General features: G+C 44.5%; 1 protein-coding gene across 2 annotated transcripts in view; it reads right to left on the reverse strand.

Annotated features, from left to right (window-relative positions):
• Positions 1 to 19,067, reverse strand: part of LOC132836227 (centromere protein F-like) — a 49,978-nt gene that overhangs the window by 28,802 nt on the left and 2,109 nt on the right. The window contains exons 1-5 of one of the 2 annotated variants that reach the window (XM_060855557.1): positions 17,379 to 17,510; positions 11,548 to 11,714; positions 8,017 to 8,213; positions 4,708 to 4,823; positions 1,399 to 1,490 (exon numbers count right to left, since the gene is read on the reverse strand). In XM_060855557.1, coding sequence (XP_060711540.1) covers positions 1,399 to 1,490; positions 4,708 to 4,823; positions 8,017 to 8,213; positions 11,548 to 11,709 — 567 coding nt within the window. In that variant the 5' untranslated portion in view covers positions 11,710 to 11,714; positions 17,379 to 17,510. Of the gene's footprint in view, positions 1 to 1,398; positions 1,491 to 4,707; positions 4,824 to 8,016; positions 8,214 to 11,547; positions 11,715 to 17,378; positions 17,511 to 19,067 lie in introns of those variants that run through there. The other variant, XM_060855558.1, reaches the window with a different exon arrangement.

Below are 19,067 nucleotides of genomic sequence, written 5' to 3' on the forward strand. Positions count from 1 at the left end.
TAGTCACAAACAAGTGATTCTAATTACATTACTGGATGAGGGAAGAGACCAAAGAGGGGAAGACAGCCAGAGAATCCCAGTGGAATTTTTTTTTCTTCAATTTGCACTGCAGACAAATGAACCACTCTCCTCCAAAGATAAGAAAACCTTAAATTTATTTAAAGCCTCCAGTGCAATATCAGATCCAAGATGCTTCACAGAGGGAAGGGGGAATTAGAAGAGGACTTTCAGTTTTGCAGTTGTTCATGCAAGTGGACATCATTGGATTGGCTAACATTTACAGGCTCAGTGGTTAGCACTGCTGCCTCACAGCACCAGAGACCCGGTTTCAATTCAAGCATCAGGCAACTATCTGCATGGGGTTTGCACATTCTCCCCGTGTCTGCGTGGGGTTTCTTCCGGGTGCTCCGGTTGCCTTCCACAGTCCAAAGATATGCAGGTTAGGGTGAATTGGTCATGGGAAATTGTCCTATAGTGTCTAGGGATGTGCAAGTTAGGGTGGATTGGCCATGCTAAATTGTCCACAGTGTTTAGGCACACATAGGCGAGGTGCATTAGTCAGGGAAAATGTAGGGTAATGGGTCTGGGTGGGATACTCTTCAGAGGGGCAGTGTGAACTTGTTGGGCAAAGAGCCTATTTCCACACTGTAGGAATTCTAACGCGTATTTCATTAACGCAAATTCACTGTAACGTGCCTGACAAACTGGGGACACTGTTTCTAAAGTGAACTTTTAATATGTATATTGGGTGTAACATGATTACATCGCCAACACTTTTAAGCGCAGTTTCTAAAACATGATTGTTCTGTAATGCAGGGTTGCACAAGAACGCACCCGTCGCGTTATACAAGAGCTACCTGTATTGCTCATATCCAACTTTTTTGATAAGCAACTTGACGATGTCAAGAGAACTCTTCAAGGTAAAGAAATGCTGCTTAGGACAACAGAAGTGAGGAAGGTAGTTCCAGAGGGGAGGACCAGAAGACTGGAAAATATTTAAGGAAGGTTGCTCACTGCTGCCAAGTGACATGCTTTTTAAATTCTCCAGTCTCTCCCATTCTTACACTGATATCTTTGTGAATTCTCCAATATCTTGTTAGAGAACTGTTAGCATGCCCCAAGATCTGCCCACCAATCACCAAGAAGGGCCCCTATGTCCTCATCAGCCCCCACCATCTCCAAAGCTTCAAACTGAAAACAAATCCAAATCCGTGTCCACGTGTACTGCAACCTCTGATCTGCCTTTTCAGTACAGGGGAAATAAAATACAGCCTGATGCAAACAGGGGATGAACAAACAACATCTGCTACTTAACACCATGATCTTATTTGTCAAACTACTCTACATCTGACTGTGCAATGACGATTCAGTGTCAACCATCCACCAATTCACACCAACCTGCAGTTTCAGAGCTTTCACCTCTGAAACTAGTCGCTTCTTCTCCTCTATCTCCTGGTTATACTTTTCTTGCAGCTCATCCAGTCTTGAACCTAGAAATCAAGGTGCCATAGTAAACATTACTGTTGGTTTTAGCGTTGTGGGAAGCATTTCACGAAGCCCTCAAAAACTGCCACATGGAAGGAGGGGACAACTGATGCATTGGGAACATAATCAAATTCACACCAGTCCATTATTAGTGGGGCAAACATTCCTCAGATTTTCTACTCTTACAGCACTGAGAGAGCACCCTTGCCACACAGGCTTCAGCGCTACAATAGAATTGGCCACCACTTTCACAAGGATCTGCAAGACTCCACATCTCAAGAGCAAGTAAATAAAATGAATATAAAAGGAAACTACTCCTATACTGGTTGATGGTGGTATCAGTTAGAATGTGCCTTTTTAATTCCCAGGATACAAATTTTGACAAGGCACAATAGATTAAGTGCTCCTCCCTCTTGCTTAATCATGAAGGTTACATATTTGGCAGACTAAATCGTTGCAAAACATGTTCCCTGCAATTAAAATAAAACCTCATTTTTAAACAGATCCTCAAAGACCAGAGACTGCAAGTCACATTTACACTAAACAGTTTCCAACAATAGATGCAAACAGTTTTTTCAGGGGTCAGAGAGCCTGCCATTGCACCTAGGGGGAAGTAGAATAGATTAGATTTGATTTGATTAGATTCCCCAGAGTGTGGACAGGCCCTTCGGCCCAACAAGTCCACACCAACCCTCCAAAGAGTAACCCACCCAGACCCATTCCCCTACATTTACCCCTGACTAATCCACCTAACACTACAGACAAGTTAGCATGGTCAATTCAACCTTCACATCTTTGGACTGTGGGAGGAACCGGAGCACCCGGAGGAAACCCACGCAGACATGGGGAGAATATTGCGTTGTGAGGCAGCAGTGCTAGCCATTGAGCCACCGTGCCGCCCTAATGCAAGTCTTATTATTGTAAAGAAAGCATCTGATTCACCAGTAACTGCCAACCTTACCTAATCTGACCTACATGTGACTCCAGACCCATAGCGATGAGTTGGACTCTGAACAGTCAGCCCACTTGATTATGCCCACACCCCTTAATCTAACGTAGCAGCAAATTACTGCAGGTGCTGGAATCTGTAAATATGGGTCCCTCCCAGAAGCCAAATTCAAATCACATCAACATTTAAAAGAAAACTCAAACACATCCAGGGTGGAAGCATCCTCATCATTTGGAATTGTTGCTCTCTCCACAGCTACCAACCAACCTTCTGGCCCCACTACATTTTCAGTTTTTATCACTATGATATGTTTTTCCTGGTCAGATTAACACAATATGCTCCATGATTTTAGAAGGTGTGCAGAAATCAAGCAACTTGTAAACCTACAATAGTGAGTAGGGCAAAGTTTTCTCTATAATGTTTTACTGAGATCTGCCTAGATTAATTTTTTTAAAAATATAAAGCATCGATATTAAATTATCCTAGGGTATCCTATAGCATCAAGACTGCACTATTTTCTAGGTCCATAGATTAAGGGATAAAGGTGGCCTTTAATAGAACAGTGTGCTCTTCCTGTCAGATGTAGGAGATTAGGGAGAGTTTCCATTTTACTGATGATTATGTCTGCTGGAAGTGTGTTTGGTTATGAATCCTATCCAATCGCATGGATCAGGTAGAGCAGTAGTTGAAGGCAATGAGGAATTTACAGGAGCCAGGAGTGGGATGGATGGCAGTTTCAGGAAGGGAGGTAAACCAGTCATGTAAATGGGTTACCTCTAGGAAAAGTAGGAGAGGTAAGCAGGAGTGTCCTCCATTATCCCCATCTCAAACAAGTATACTATTTTGGAAAATGTAGGGGGTAATGAACCCTCAAGGGAATGTAGCACTGATAGCCATGTTTCTGGTAACAAGACAGGCTCTATTGTAATGAGGGCGTGTCGTGTTCCAAGCAATTGATTGTATAGGGGATTGTGATAGGGCACAGACAGATGTTTTTGCAGCCAACAGCAAGACATCAGAATGGCACATTGATCCCTGGTGCTAGGGTCCAGGAAATCTTTGGGAGGGTGCAGAATATTCTCAAAAGGGGCGAGTGACCAGCAAGAGGTTGTTGTACGTGTTGGCACCAATGACACAAGAAGGGGAAGGGACAAGGTTCTGAGGAGAAATTAGGCAGATTAAAAAGTAGGTCCTTGAGGGTAGGAATATCTGAAATACTCCTGGTGTCATGTGCTAGTCAGACTAGCAAAAGTATCATAGAGCAGATGAATGGCTGAGATGCTGGTGTACAGGGACAAGGGCAGGGGGAACACCCAAAGTGACAACAAGAAAAGAGATTAGTCCGAGGTTAGTACAGTTGAAAAGATGAGCAAGTCAAAGCAGGCAAGAGAAAGGCAGAGAACGAGGTAAGATTGATATATTAAACTGCATTTATTTCAATGCAACAGGCCTGACAGGTACAGCAGATGAACTCAGGGCATAGTTGGGAACACGGGACTGGGATATCACAGTTATTACAAAACAGTGGCTCAGGGCAGGGCAGGACTGACAACTTAAATGTTCCAGGGTATCGATGCTATTGGAAGGATAGAAAGGGGGAGGCAAGAGGGGTCCATTGGAAGGTGTCTAACATGGTGCCATTATTTAAGAAAGGAAGCAAAGAAAAGTCAGGGAGCGAGAGACCAGTGAGCCTGACATCAGTGGTAGATAGATTGTGGGAGGGGATTCGGAGGGAAAAAGATGTCCATGTATTTGCAAAGGCAAGGGCTGATTAGGGATAGTCGACATGGCTTTGTGTGGGAGAAATCATGGCTCACTAACTTGATTTGAGTTTTTTGAAGAAGTGACAAGGACGATCGAAGAAGGCACAGTGGTCACCTTAAAGACAAACCCAGTAGTGGTTCACCCGTCTTTGCTGAACTCCCAATCAAATGAAAGAGAACCGGATATAGGAGAAAGTTAAGTGAGAATTTTCATAAATGAGCTACACCACTTCTCCAAAAAGGAACAAGTAAAATCAGAACGTTTACAGTACAGGAGATGGCCATTCAGCCCACTGTGTCTGTATCGGCTCTTGCAAGAACTACTCAGCCAGTCCCCACTCTCCTGCCTTTTCACTGCCGTCTTGAACACTTCTCTTCAGATAAATTGTCCAATTCCTTTCTGAAAGTTGACGCCCCCATCTCTTACCTATGCCTGGCATGTCAAGATCAACGCAGAAATGTTTAAAGTACTCCCAGTCAGGTTTGCTGGTCTGCAGCTAAGTAACTCACCCTCATTAGGCCTGCTGAGCGTGGAACACCCAGGATAGATCTTAGCTGGAGTTAGGTGGAGCTGGCATTCTGTTGGTGTTGAGGCCCTTTGACTTCGCTCAAGCTCTGCTTCTAGCCTGAAAGCATTCCATGGTTTTACTTTGTATTAAAAAGTTCTTTTTAAACCCTTAAAATCATTATTGCCAAGAGATGAAGACGCAAAGGCCCTTGGTGCAAGGATGCACCATCAAGCTTGGAAAGAGTAGTGAAGGGAAGTTAGGAAGGTGATTAGGTTAACACCTAACTTTGGTTTCAGAAACCTGTAAAGCGTAGCAGTCAGAAGCAGCTGAGAGGAGTGAGCAATCTAACAGTTCCTGCAGTCTTGGCAGTGAAGGAGTTAAGAGTAAGTGACAACACAGACATCCCACAAATGTTTGCGCATGAGAAGGAAAAAAAAAGTAGCAGCACAGTCTGAGAGTGAGAGAGAGAGAGAGAAAGAAATCGCAGATTGGAAAGAGAAAAGAAAAACAGAAGCTTTCATCCATGACAAGACATTTTCATATAAATCAACAGCACAATTACAAATGAACATTATAACAGCTGAGACCCAGATAATGAATCACAAAACATCAGCACATTCCATACCCGCTCACATTAGACTTTGATTCATAGCTCTGTACAAAGGCTGCAGATGTTTACACACCATTTAAAGGCCTAGCAACATTCACATCACCTGGACTGAAATGTTTCAGCTGTCCTCAATTTCCACTTTTACCCAACTGATCCAAAGGAATAACATAGGCTGCGGTGAAAGTAAAGGTAATTGAGACAGTGATAGGGTTTGAGATTGATAAGCACGAGATACTGGACTGACTGTCTGTACTTAAATGCGGAAATATGCAGGCACTGGCTGTAAGGTTATAATCTTCCTTAGATTTGGGGTGGACCCCTGTGGTGCAGCGTTAGTGCCACTACCTCAGAGCCAGCAGGCTGAGGTTCAAGCTCTACCTGCTCCAGACGTGTGCAATAACATAAAAGCAAATCTAGTGCGGATGCTGGAAATCAGAAACAAAAGCAGAAGTTGCTGGAAAAACTCAGCAGGACTGGCAACATTTGTGGAGAGAAATTAAGAGTTAAAATTTCGGGTCCAGTGACCTTTTGTCAGACCAACACGAAGAACAGCAACTACAAGCCAATCAATTTAACACAGATGGTAAGAAACAACAGCTAGAGATGAAAGTCAGACAAATGAAGGTTAATTTAGCATGGAATTGTGTTTTATCAAACAAAATAGAAAATTGTGCTCAGTTTCTTTGCTGGTTTTTGGAAGAAGCAGTGCTAAAGGCAATGTTATTATTGTGATGTACACAATATTATTATTATGATGGACTTCCAAATGGCAGTTGATAATGTCATACAACAGACTTGTGGGCAAAAAGGTACAAATCATGAAATAGGGACAATAGCAACATGGATACAAATTAGCTGACTAATACAAACCAAAGAGCAATGGTCAAGTTAATTTTTTTCCAGGCTTAGGAAAGGTTTGAAGAGGATTTCCATAGGGGTCAGTACTGGAGGTCATTTTTTTTCTGATCTATAATAAATGTCCAAGACCTTAGCGTATAAAGGAATATGTCAATATTTGCGAATGAAACAAAACTTGGAAGCATTTGCAAACTGTGAGAAGCAAAATGACAGACAAATGGAGGAATGGGCAGACAAACAGCAGATGAAGTTTAGTGGTGAGAAATGTGAAAGGTTTCACTGTCTAAGGAAGAACATGGAGGCAAAGCACAAAACGAATTATACAACTCTAAAAGGTAAGGCAAGAGAAGGACCAATGGTGGATAAGTGTGAGAGTAACTGAAGGTGTCTGGACAGGTTCAGAGCACGGTTAATCAAGTATGGAGAACTCAAGGCTTTGTAATTTAAGGCATAAAGTACAAAAGCAAGGAGGTCACGATGAACTTGTACCAGGCACTTGCTTGACCTCAGCTGGAGGATTGTGTCAAGATCTGGGCACCTCATTTTAGAAAGCATGTGAAGGCATAGGAGGGAGTGCAAAATAGACACGCAAGAGTGGTTCCCAGCATCAGAGATTTAGAGTAATAGAGAAATAAAGCACAGATTCTTTGGTCCAAATCATCCATTCCAACCAGATATTCTACATTAATCTAGTTCTATTTGCCAGCATCTCACCAATATTCCTGCAAACCTTTTTTGTTCATATACCCATCCGGATGCCTTTTACATGTTGTAATTGTACTAGTCTCCTCCACCAGTTCATTCCATACATGCACCACATGAAAAAATTGCACCTCAGATCCCTTTAAAATCTTTCCACACTCACCTTAAACCTATGCCCTATAGTTTTGGACTCCCTTATCCTGGGAAAAAGACCTTGGACATTCACTCTATCCATGACCCTCATGATTCTGTAAACCTCTATAAAGTCGCCACTCAGCTTCCAATACTCTAGGGTAAACAGCTCCAGCCTCTACCCATAGCTCAAACCCTCAAACCCTGGCAACGTCCTTGTAAATTATTTTGGAATCCTTTCGAGTTTTACAACATCTTTCCTATAGCAGGGAGACAAGAATTGCATGCAGTATTCCAAAAGTGGCCTAACCAATGTCTTATACCATGTCAATGCACAGTGTGCCTTAGTTTTGGTGGAAGTGAATGTTTGTGGATGTGGTGCCAACATCAAGCAAGCTGCTCTGCCCTTTAGAGTCAAGCTTCGAGCACTGTTTGAGCTGCACGCATCCAGGCAAGTGGGGAGCATTCCAGCACACACCTGATCTATGCCTTATAGATGGCTTTGTAGAGTCAGCAGGAGTGCTTCACTGAAAAATTCCTGGCCTCTGGCCTAGTCTTGTAGACACAGTATTTGTATGGCTAGTCCAGTTCAGTTGCTGGTCAACGTTAACATCTACGATATGGACAGCGGAGGTTTCAGAGAATTGGTAATGTCATTAAAAGCTATACAGGTATTGAAAAGGAGTCTGAACAGAGTAGACAGGGAGATACTGTTCTATTCGCAAAAGCATACAGAAAGGGGTCAAGGTTTTAAAAGTAACTGGACAAAGAAACATTTTCACAGAGCAGTTAAGGTCCTAATGCAGAGCCCAAGAGTAGAGTGGAGGCAGGTTCAATCAAGCCATTCGAAGAGAATGTGTTTGTTATTTCAAAAGTAATGATGTGCAAGGTTATGGGGAGAGGTGGGAGAATTGCTGATTTGTACAGATAAGATTATGAACTATTGCGGAGTTATAGCTCTCCGATAAACAATACAGCAAACAAAGCTGGCACAAGCCTGGACAATACCTTTTTAGTTCTTGCTCCAGGTTGTCTATCTGTTTCTTTGCTGCCAGCAGCTGCCCCTCCAGACTGCATACCAGGGCCTCCTTTACCTGAATCTCGTGGCATAGTCTCTGCTGTGCCTTCTCTAGACTGTTGCGTGCCTCTGTCAGACCCTGTGTGTCTCTCTTCAATGCCACATTCTCATTCCGTTCATCTTCAAGCTTAAAAACAATAAAGATTCGCATCAAAATTAGCATACAGGTAATGTACCTGGAATGGTGAGGTACATGTAAGAAGATTTCCACTCTGAAATGCTCAGTCTCTATCTCTCCTCTGTACAACTGCTACTTAAAACCAATTGCTGAGAAAACATTCGGTCACCCCCCTGAAGAATTTGTTCTTTTGCTCAGTTAAAAAATCACAACACCAGGTTATAGTCCAACAGGTTTACTTGGAAGCACTAGCTTTCAGAGTACTGCTCCTTCATTAGGTGGTTGTGGAGTATAAAATCGTAGGACACAGAACTTTAAACATTTGCTATGAGTGTGATGTAACTGAAATTACATATTGAAAAAGACCTCAATTGCTTGCCAAGTCTCTCATCTTTTAGAATGAGCATGCTGGTTTCAGTTCTTTCATATGTTAATTCCAGAACTTTCTTAAAGTTACATTCTCAAGTGAACTTTAACGATATGTGCCATGTTGGCCCAGATAATGCACTGAAGGTGTGAGGTGCCCTGTGTGAGGTTGTCTGTGCCCCAAAGTTCAGACAGATTCTAATCTAAGAAAAAGGACTTACATGGATTCATGCAGTTTTTGAGCAAACTAAAATGTAATTCTGCAAGTACAAATTCACTCCACAACCTGCGTGTGTGTGTGTGTGTGTGTGCGTGTGTGTGTTTTGATGAGGTGTTAACTTTTGCCTTTTCTTACTGTTTAGAGATGCTATACAAACTCAAGCTTCTGCTGCACTTTCCAATGAGAATCCACATAAACACCATTTGAGTGTTGAGTTGAGGGGTGACCTTACAGAGGTTTGTAAAATCATGAGGGGCATGGATAGGGCAAAGGTTTTTTTTTCCCAGGGTAGTGGAGCCCAAAACTAGAGGGCATAGGTTTAACACGAGAGGGGAAAGATATAAAAGGGATCTTAGGGGCAACTTTTTCACACAGAGGGTGGTATGTGTACAGAACAAGCTGCCAGAGGAAGCGGTGGAAGATGGTACAATGATAACCTTTAAAAAGGCATCTGGATGGGTAAATGAATAGGAAGGGTTTGCAGGGTCATGGGCCAAATGGGACTAGATTAATTTAGAATATCTGGTCGGCATGAGTTGGACCAAACGCCTGTTTCCGTGCTGTACAATTCTAAGTTCAGGTTCTTGAAAACAATTCTTCAAGCATTGTAATGTACACAGAAGAGGCTTTATTTGTGAGAGATCATTGAAGAGACCGGCTTTCAAAGCTTTTCACTTTGTACTCATGAAGATAACTGCAAGAATGCCAAAGTTCAAACAATCGCAACAGTTTATACTCAAAAACGGCATGACTGAATCAGTCAACTTGCCAACTATCCGTTTGAAATTTTGGCATTCTTGTGTTAGTCCTGATGATTGCATATGAAAGCATCAGCCAAGTGTCTCACTCTTCAGCAGAATTCAGTTAAGAGATATGGGAGCCTTGTGTATTTAGGAGGAATAGGTGACCTTGGACCCAAGATTCCCAAACAGACGTATTAATTGTTGGAAACTAATCAACATGATTGGTCACCATTTATGTCATTGCTGTACATGGATCCTGAATGGTGGAAGGTGATGAAAAGGTTGGTAGCCTTACATCTGCTAAGGAGATACATGAAAGCAGTCGACCACAGTGGGGGCCCATCTGTTCAGAAGAACTGGGGACATCTGTTCTTAGGGCTGGTGTAAATAAGGTGATAATGTTTGTTCACTTACAGAATGTATGGCAGTACTTCCTTCTGATGCCAGAGGCTGGAAGCGGGCATATTTCACTGTGGGATGACTGATAACGGAGTCTCTGGTTTATATCAAAGACTCTTAACAAAACTCATTCTCAATAGGAAAAGAACTTGTAATTTAATAAGCTGAGTGGAATATGCATGTAATAGAACAATCCTGACACATTTTCTTGTATACCACACTGAGTAGGTTTGAATTTATGAAGCTCAGCTCCCTAATCTTGATTGTTCTAGAATGTGAATGTCTCATTACCCTTACAGAGGCTGAAAGTTGGAAGATGTTTATAGGTGAGTGAGAGAGAAGGAAAAAATTCTTCTGTAAATTACATTCACTGATCGAAGGGTTCGGTTCAAGAGACACAGAGCTAGAGCGCGAGTCAGCAAGACAGAGAGACAGACAGGACAGAAGCTGGTGGAAAGATTAAAGCTTTATGGTCTGATTTGAGTGAACGCTGGCTTGTCATGGATTGAAAGTGTGTATTGTTCCTTGGAGCTCAAGATCCAGGAATGTTTTGAATTTAAGTTGAATTTTGGGAATCTACGATAATTTTAAAAGAAACAGTCATTTTGTTGGTCAATGATACTGGACATGTTAGCTGAGCAGGGCGACCCCATGACCTTTTTCACATACTTTCGACTAGTCTCTCATTATGATGTACGAGCCAAACCAATTGATCATTTGGCCTGGCTGGATCAAGGTTTCCCACTTTGATGTGCATGGAACTTAACTAGTCAAGCGTACACAGACCTGTCGATGAGTTTCTCTTCCACTGCATACTTTTGCCATTTTATTGCTGCTTATCTGATTAAGGACATGTGGTGTTTTTGTAATTTTAATACCAAATTCTGTGTAAAGACAGCAGCAATAAGGGAGCTGCCTGAGAGAGCTCTGAGGGGGTAACAGCTGGCACTGCTCCTCTGCTAAAGGTTTTAGAACCTTAGCTCAAGCCTGACTTGTAGGAATCTATGTTATCGTGTAACGTCGATGCCATTGGTGAATAAAGGTAATAATTTAAACTAAACTGTCTGCAAAAGTTTTATATTCCAGACCACCACAGAGTACGATCTTCAGGATGAACCAAGAGAGGTTACAGGTAGAGAGTCCATCAAGGATTAGATTACTTAAAGTGTGGAAACAGGCCCTTTAAACCAACAAGTCCACACCAACCCTCTGAACAGCAACCCACCCAGACCCATTCCCGTACATTTACCCCGTGACCCAACACCACGGGCAATTTAACATGGCCAATTCACCTAACCTGCACATCTTTGGACTGTGGGAAAAAAACCAGAGCACCCGGAGGAAACCCACAGAGACACGGGGAGAACGTGCAAACTCCATACAAACAGTTGCCCGAGGCGGGAATTGAACCTGGGTCTCTGGCGCCGTGAGGCAGCAGTGCTAACCACTGTGTCACTGTGCCGTCCCTGAGCCAACTCGAATAGGTACTTTATTAATGAACCATATGAACATGGACCACACCTCAATTTTTATTTGCTCTCATATCTAGCAGAGGTGCAGTGCTTTTCACAGCTCACCAAAATTTAGAAGTAAGACCATTTAAGAGGGAATCCACCTTTTGGTTGTGTTTCCGGAATGCATCTTCTAAACTGTCCAATTGAAGCTGCTTTTGTTGTCGCTCCTTCTTCAGTTTCTCCAGCTGGGTCTCGTATTCGGATATTTTCTGCAGAGCTTTGCTGGAGAGTTCGGATTTCCATTCCTCCACTGCCCAGCTCATGATAACTACAATGCAACATTGGTCGATGATCAGGCCATGAAGAAAGCAAAGTTGATACGTCAGAAAACAAATATACACTAGCAGCCCAAGAGGAGATGACAGCTGTTTCAGAAAGAATAAGAGCATGCTGAGAGCGTAACGCTTGCTCTCAAGCACTTTCACATATTGCTCACCTTTCCTTCCACTTTCATCGTCTCTCCCAAGCTCAATGCTGGACAAGTTGTAATACTGGCAGCTCTAATCACCATGGCCATTCTCCACACTTCGTACTTACAATTATTATATCTGATCACAAATGGCTTCACCCACAGGGCTCAATCGCTTCTTGTTGGAGCGGCTATAACGTTTTACGAACACAAAGAGTTTTCATTTCACCTCACCACCCTCTTATCCCAACTGGTGGAGATAATGGACAAGTCAGATCCTAGAATGGAACCTGGCTTGGTAAAATTATGACAAATTCAGAGAATGCTGGAGAAACTCAACAGGTCTGGCACCACAGAGAGAAACAGAGTTAGCATTTCAAGTATCCGGTATGACTCTTCTTCGGCACTAGGTTTTTCAGAGCCAGTAGCAGGTTTCCAAGGTTCAAATAGTTTACAGACCATTCAGAATTCACAAACCACGAAACCTTAAATAAATAGGCAGGAATAGGGAGGCTTAGGACGAAAGCAAACAGCCTTCTTGGCAATGTTTTTAAAATAAAAAGAAAGTTTGCGTGCATACAGGAAACACTGCATGATTCACTTGAACTTTGATACATTTCTGTTAAAAATATTCTCGCATCACAAGGTTTTGTCCGGGCCAACTTCTTTTGGGTTTGGAATGAATATATCTAGTATCAGTTTTGTTCCACCAAATATTTATTATTTTTATAAATTGCGTTGCACATGGTAACAGTCCGGTCTCCAAGCCAGAAAACTTCTGGTTCAAGTCCCAGTCCAGAGATTCAACCACAAAAAAAACTAGGCTGACACTCCCTTTGCGTAATAAGGGAACATTGCACTTTTAGAATGCATTGTTTTGAAGAAGATCTTGATGTGAAATCTGGCCTTTCAAGTGGCTGGAAAAGATCCTGCCGCACTATTTCAGAGATGGATAGGAACTTTCTCCACAAATGTGCAACTCGATTTTTAGTCATCAACGAACTTCACGACAAAATCTAGCCACTGTTACAGTATTGCTTTGTGAGACCTTGTTGTTATTTGCCAACTGGCTACCATATTTCTCCCATCGAAATAGCATCAAACTAACACTTATCACAAATCGCTTTGGGATGTTTTACAGGAAGGATCTTTGGATAGCCACCAGAGGAATGACTTTCAAACAGAATACAAACAAAAGCTCAGGATCTTCCAACAGATTAGTAACACCCGAACCTGAAAGGACTGTGCCGACACTCGAAAAACAAGGGAAATTAAGGGGTTAACTAAAATGAATGATCAAAACCAAAATAAACATTTACTGATATTCTTCCCAGATTCATTTTTTTTTAAAACAAGTCTCACTCATAGACACAAGGTAGATGCCGACAATGTTACAAAATTTAAAAGACATTTGAATTTTACATGGGGTCAGCAGTGTTTTCCTTTTTTTTAAATCTTTCTGCGCAGTCTGTGCATGCAGCTCAGTGGGAATATTGGCCATTAAATACATTGAAGGCTGAGACAGATTTTTTAAGTGTGGTTGAGGATTATCAGATCAGGCATGTTCCCATTGAATGATGGGTTAAACACAAGCAGATGAACGGCCTACTTCAGCAAGAAGATGGGGTACTGGGCTAATGATCGGATACTTGGTCGTGAGGATGAGCAGAGGGATCTTGGTGTTCATGTACACAGATCTCAAGAAGGCATATGGTGCACTGGCTTTTATTGGTAGAGGAATTGAGTTCCGGAGTCCTGAGACTCTGGTGCGGCCGCATCTGGAGTATTGTGTGCAGTTTTGGTCGCCATACTATAGGAAGGATATGGAGGCACTGGAACGTGTGCAGAGGAGGTTTACCAGGATGTTGCCTGGCATGGTAGGAAGATCGTATGAGGAAAGGCTGAGGCCATTGGGGCTGTTTTCATTGGAGAAAAGAAGGTTTAGGGCTGACTTGATAGAGGTGTACAAGATGATTAGGGGTTTAGATAGGGTTGACCATGAGAACCTTTTTCCATGTATGGAGTCAGCTATTACGAGGGGGCATAGCTTTAAATTAAGGGGTGGTAGGTATAGAACAGATGTTAGGGGTAGATTCTTTACTCAGCGAGTCGTGAGTTCATGGAATGCCCTGCCAGTAACAGTGGTGGACTCTCCCTCTTTATGGACATTTAAACGGGCATTGGATAGGCATATGGAGAATAGTGGGCTAGTGAAGGTTCGGTGGGCTTGAGTCAGCGCAACATCGAGGGCCAAAGGGCCTGTACTGCGCTGTATTTTTCTATCTTCGATGTTCTATTAACTCGCAGATGGAGTTTCTCAATCAAGTGGAAGACAGGAAAACAAAATTGATGATTATCAGTTCAGGCACAAACCCAATGAATTTGCGGCAAAAAGAAATGGGCTGTAGGGGCTGCATGGTGGCTCAGTGGTTCGCACTGCTGCCTCAACAATGCCAGGGACCCAGGTTTGAATGGAGTTTGCACATTCTCCCCGTATCAGCATGGGTTTCCTCCGGGTACTCCGGTTTGTGAATTGGCTATGCTAAATTGCATAGTGTTCAGGGACGTGCTATTCAGGCATAAATGTAGAGTAATAGGGTAGGGGAATGGGTCTGGGAGTCATAGTGATGGACAGCACAGAAACAAACCCTTTGGTCCAACTCATCCATGCCAAAAATGCCTCCGAGCAGAGCGCTTTAGGGAACATCTCCAGGAGTTGCTCCCGATGCGGTCTCCTCTACATTGGGGAGACTGGACGCCTCCTAGCAGAGCGCTTTAGGGAACATCTCTGGGACACCCGCACCAATCAACCACACTGCCCCGTGGCCCAACATTTCAACTCCCCCTCCCACTCTGCCGAGGACATGGAGGTCCTGGGTCTCCTTCACCAGCAGACGCCTGGAGGAAGAACGCCTCATCTTCCGCCTCGGAACACTTCAACCCCAGGGCATCAATGTGGACTTCAACAGTTTCCTCATTTCTCCTTCCCCCACCTCACCCTAGTTCCAGCTCAGCACTATCCCCATGACTTGTCCGGACTTGTCCTACCTGCCTATTTCCTTTTCCACCTATCCACTCCACCCTCTCCTCCCTGACCTATCACCTTCATCCCCTCCCCCACTCATCTATTGTACTCTGTGCTACTTTCTCCCCACCCCCACCCTCCTCTAGCTTATCTCTCCACTCTTCAGGCTCTCTGCCTTTATTCCTGATGAAGGGCTTTTGCCCGAAACGTCAATTTCACTGCTCCTTGGATGCTGCCTGAACTGCTGTGCTCTTCTAGCACCACTAATCCAGAACCAGATATCCTAACCTAATGTAGTTGCATTTGCCAGCACTTGGCTCATATCGCTCTAAACCCTTCCTATTTATATACCCAGAATTGCTCTTTGCAAGGTCAGTACAGACTTGTTGAGTCAAATTGTGCAGGTCAGGTGAATTGGCTATTCTAAATTGCCCATAGTGTTAAGTGGGCAAAAGTGAGGACTACAGATGCTGGAAACCAGAGTTTAGAGTAGAGTGGTGCTGGAAAAGCACAGCAGGTCAGGCAGCATCCGAGGAGCAGGAAAATCGATGTTTCAGGCTAAAGCCCTTCATAAGGAATGGAGGCAGGGCCATGGGTTGAGGAGGTTGATTGGTGCAGGGGTCCTGGAGATGTTCCCTAAAGCGCTCTGCGAGGAGGAATCCAGTCGCCCCAATGTAGAGGAGACCACATCGGGAACAACGAATACAATAAGTGACATTGGTGGATGTGCAGGTGAAACTTTGATGGATGTGGAAGGCTCCTTTGGGGCCTTAGATGGAGGTAAGGATGCAAGATTTGCAATTCCTGCGGTGGCAGAGGAGGGTACCTGGACAGGTGGGTGGGTTGTTGGGGAGCGTGGACCTGAACAGGTTGTCACGGAGGGAACGGTCTTTACGGAAGGTGGAGGGGAGGGAAGTATATCCCTGGTGGTGGGGTCCATTTGGAGATGGTGGAAATATCAGCAGGTATGTGGTTTATGTGAAATTTGGTAGGGTGAAAAGTGAGGACCAGGGGAGTGTTGTCCTTGTTACGGTTGGAGGGGTGAGGTCTGAGGATGAAGGTGCAGGATGTGAATGAGATGCATTGGAGGGCATCGTTAACCATGTGAGAAGGGAAATTGCCGTCTCTAAAGAAGGAGGCCATCTGGTGTGTTCTGTGGTGGAGATGGTCCTCCTGGGAGCAGATACAGCAGAGGCGGATGAATTGGGAATACGGGATAGCATTTTTGCAGGAGGTAGGGTGGGAAGAAGTGCAATTCAGGCAGCTGTGGGAGTCAGTGGGTTTGTAAGTGCCTTAGTCAGGGGTAAATACAGAGTATGGGGAATGGGTCTGGGTGGGTTACTCTTCAAAGGGTCAGTGTGGACTTGTCAGGCCAATGGGCCTGTTTTGACACTGTAGGATCTCTAAACTTAAAAAAAATGGCCTGTTTCCACACTGCCAGGATTCTATGATTCAATGAAAACAGAAAATGCTAGATAAACTCAGCAGATCTGGCAATGTCTGATGAAGGGCTTTTACCCGAAACGTCGATTTTCCTGCTCCTTGGATGCTGCCTGAACTGCTGTGCTTTTCCAGCACCACTCTAATCCAGAATCTGGTTTCCAGCATCTGCATTGTTTTTACCCAGTGTCTCTGGAGAGAAAGCAAGAGGTCAGGGCTTTTTCCCCTGGAGGACCACCAGACCGAAGCATTAAGCCTGCTTTCTTCTCCACGGGTGCTGCCAAACCTGCTGAGTTTCGCCAGCAACTTCTGCCTCTCTTTCGGATTTCCAGCAGCGCAGTGCTTTATGCTGGGCTTAGCATCCCCTTGAACTGTGCAGCAAATGTGAGGGCTGCAGATGCTGGAAACCAGAGTTTGGATCAGAGTGGTGCTGGAAAAGCACAGCAGGTCAGGCAGCAGCAGTCTCAATGGGCTGAACGGCCGTAGGTCTGATCACATTCTGGTGGGGTGGAGTGGAATCAGGGCCGTGCTCTGTTTATTTTTTTTCTTCCCTTTGCATACACTCCTGCAGCTTTTGCTCAAGTAGATTCAACACCAGGATCCCTGTGGAGCAGAACCAACACTCCCAACCACGTTAGGGTTTGCACAACTCAACCAAACCTGCCCCTCCCGGGGGAGGAATGGGGACCCACGTGGCGTTGTCAACCGGTTTGATTGACAGCCAGGAAGCCAGCAACCAATCGAACGGCGCCTCCTCCGCCCCGGCGACCAATCACAGGCGCAGCCCAAACCATCACGTTAGGTCGACACCCATGCCCGAAGTGCGCGTGACAATAAAAAACACGTTGGCCCTTCCCCCCCTCCCCCAACCACGTCTATTTATTGTTTATTAAACACATTCTGAGAATTCTTAACTTGATTTGTTGCAGATATTCATTTACGGAAGAGAGAAAGAAAAATCAAACGTTTAAACTTCGCAGAGGGACGCTTTAAACGGAGATATTTTTATTTACACGTCAACACAAACAAAAATAGAAAAATGAAATTTCCAGGCTTACCGAAGAAATGTGTGTCTTTCCAGTCTGGTTGTTTTTTGACAGAATTGGGGATTCAAACGTTTATTTTTATCTCAACGAACACCGTCTCCCCTCCGGCAGCAACTCGGACCCGTTTTGATTTTTCTCGCTCGCGCCCCCTCCTGCCGCCGCGCGCTGATTGGATGACGTCACGCACACCTCGCCCCGCCCCCCCACCGAACCGTGACAGCCGCCCCGCCCCGCCCATCGCACGGGCGGTCCTCAGGCTCTAGGTCGGTGATTGGTCAGGGGCTACCCACACACCACACACCCCCCCGCCCTCTCAGGGCACGAAGCCATGAGAGCCCCGCCCCCTCCCCGAAATGTCGGGCGCGGGATTGGACAGCGTCACCTCCCAGCCCCGCCTTCCATGAATTCCCTGACGTTGATTGGATAACGGCGTCGCTTAAAAGGGGCATCGTGTGACAGGACGTCGTTGATTGGATGATGGTGTCTCCAAGCCCTGTATCTCTTGCCAGAGCGCCGTTGAGTGGACAACCATACAGCAAACCACGCCCCCCATGAACTTGAAAGCTTATTGGACGAAGTCTGCCGTTAAGCCACACCCCTTCTTGGTGATTGGTTAAGATTGCTACACTGACCTTTTTCCACACATCCCTATAATAAGTGGCTCCAAATGGCAACAGCCTCTTCCAGGAAATCATTAAGAGTTAACCCCTTGAGTAATGAATACACCATCTGTTTGATGTGTTGTTTTTGGCTCGTCCAAACGGCACAAATAAATATGTTTCGAGAGCAAAGCAAAAGGACGGGTATATGAATAGGAAGGGTTTGGAGGGATATGGGCTGGGTGCTGGCAGGTGGGAACCAGATTGGATTAGGCTGGACGAGTTGGACTGAAGGGTCTGTTTCACTATGACTCTATGGTTTCGTTTTTTATTGGAGTGGCAAACACTTCCCTCACCTCCCTGCCAACTCCCACACCAGCCTCTTCTCCCTGGCCCCCAGGCGACTGCCCAGGGTCAGGCAATTCCACTGGGTGGGGCATCACCCACAGCCTTTGCAGCTTGAGGGGAGAAAATGGGTAGGACCAGGCTACTTTATCGCACGTCAAACCCCAACCACTTAAACTGCACTGAAAACAACAAGCGCTGGAGATCACTGCAGGTTAAGCGGCATCCAAGGAGAAAGAACAAGCAAGTCTGAGAAGTGTCATCGAGAAAATTGCTCTCTCTCTGCCTGACCCGCTGTGATGTCTGGCATTTACTGCTTCCAGCATCTGCAGTAATTTGCTCCTGCAAAGTTCCCTTTATAATGCCCTCTGCAAACATCCTCAGCTAAATAGCTGCACCCATCCATCTCCCCTAGAGTCATAGAATTACACATCGAAGCTAGTCATCAAGCACGTATTGAATGTCATATCCCAGAATTGGACTCGTAGCCTTGCATGCTAGGACATTTTCCTCAGTTTTGTAGAAAACAGAGTTCTTAAATGTCTCTTCAATCAATGTCTACAGTGACCATCAAGCACCTCTCCATTCTAAACTCATTTTCCAGCACGGTGTTATACAGCATGGAAACAGACCCTTCAGTCCAACCATAATTCCAAACAAAACTAGCCCCATCTACCTGCACTTAGACCATAGCCCTTCAAACAATTCTTAATCATGTACTTATCTATTTCTGTACCTGCATCGACCACTTCCTCAG

This window comes from Hemiscyllium ocellatum, chromosome 46, assembly GCF_020745735.1.
Source record: "Hemiscyllium ocellatum isolate sHemOce1 chromosome 46, sHemOce1.pat.X.cur, whole genome shotgun sequence".
Classification (NCBI taxonomy): domain Eukaryota; kingdom Metazoa; phylum Chordata; class Chondrichthyes; order Orectolobiformes; family Hemiscylliidae; genus Hemiscyllium; species Hemiscyllium ocellatum.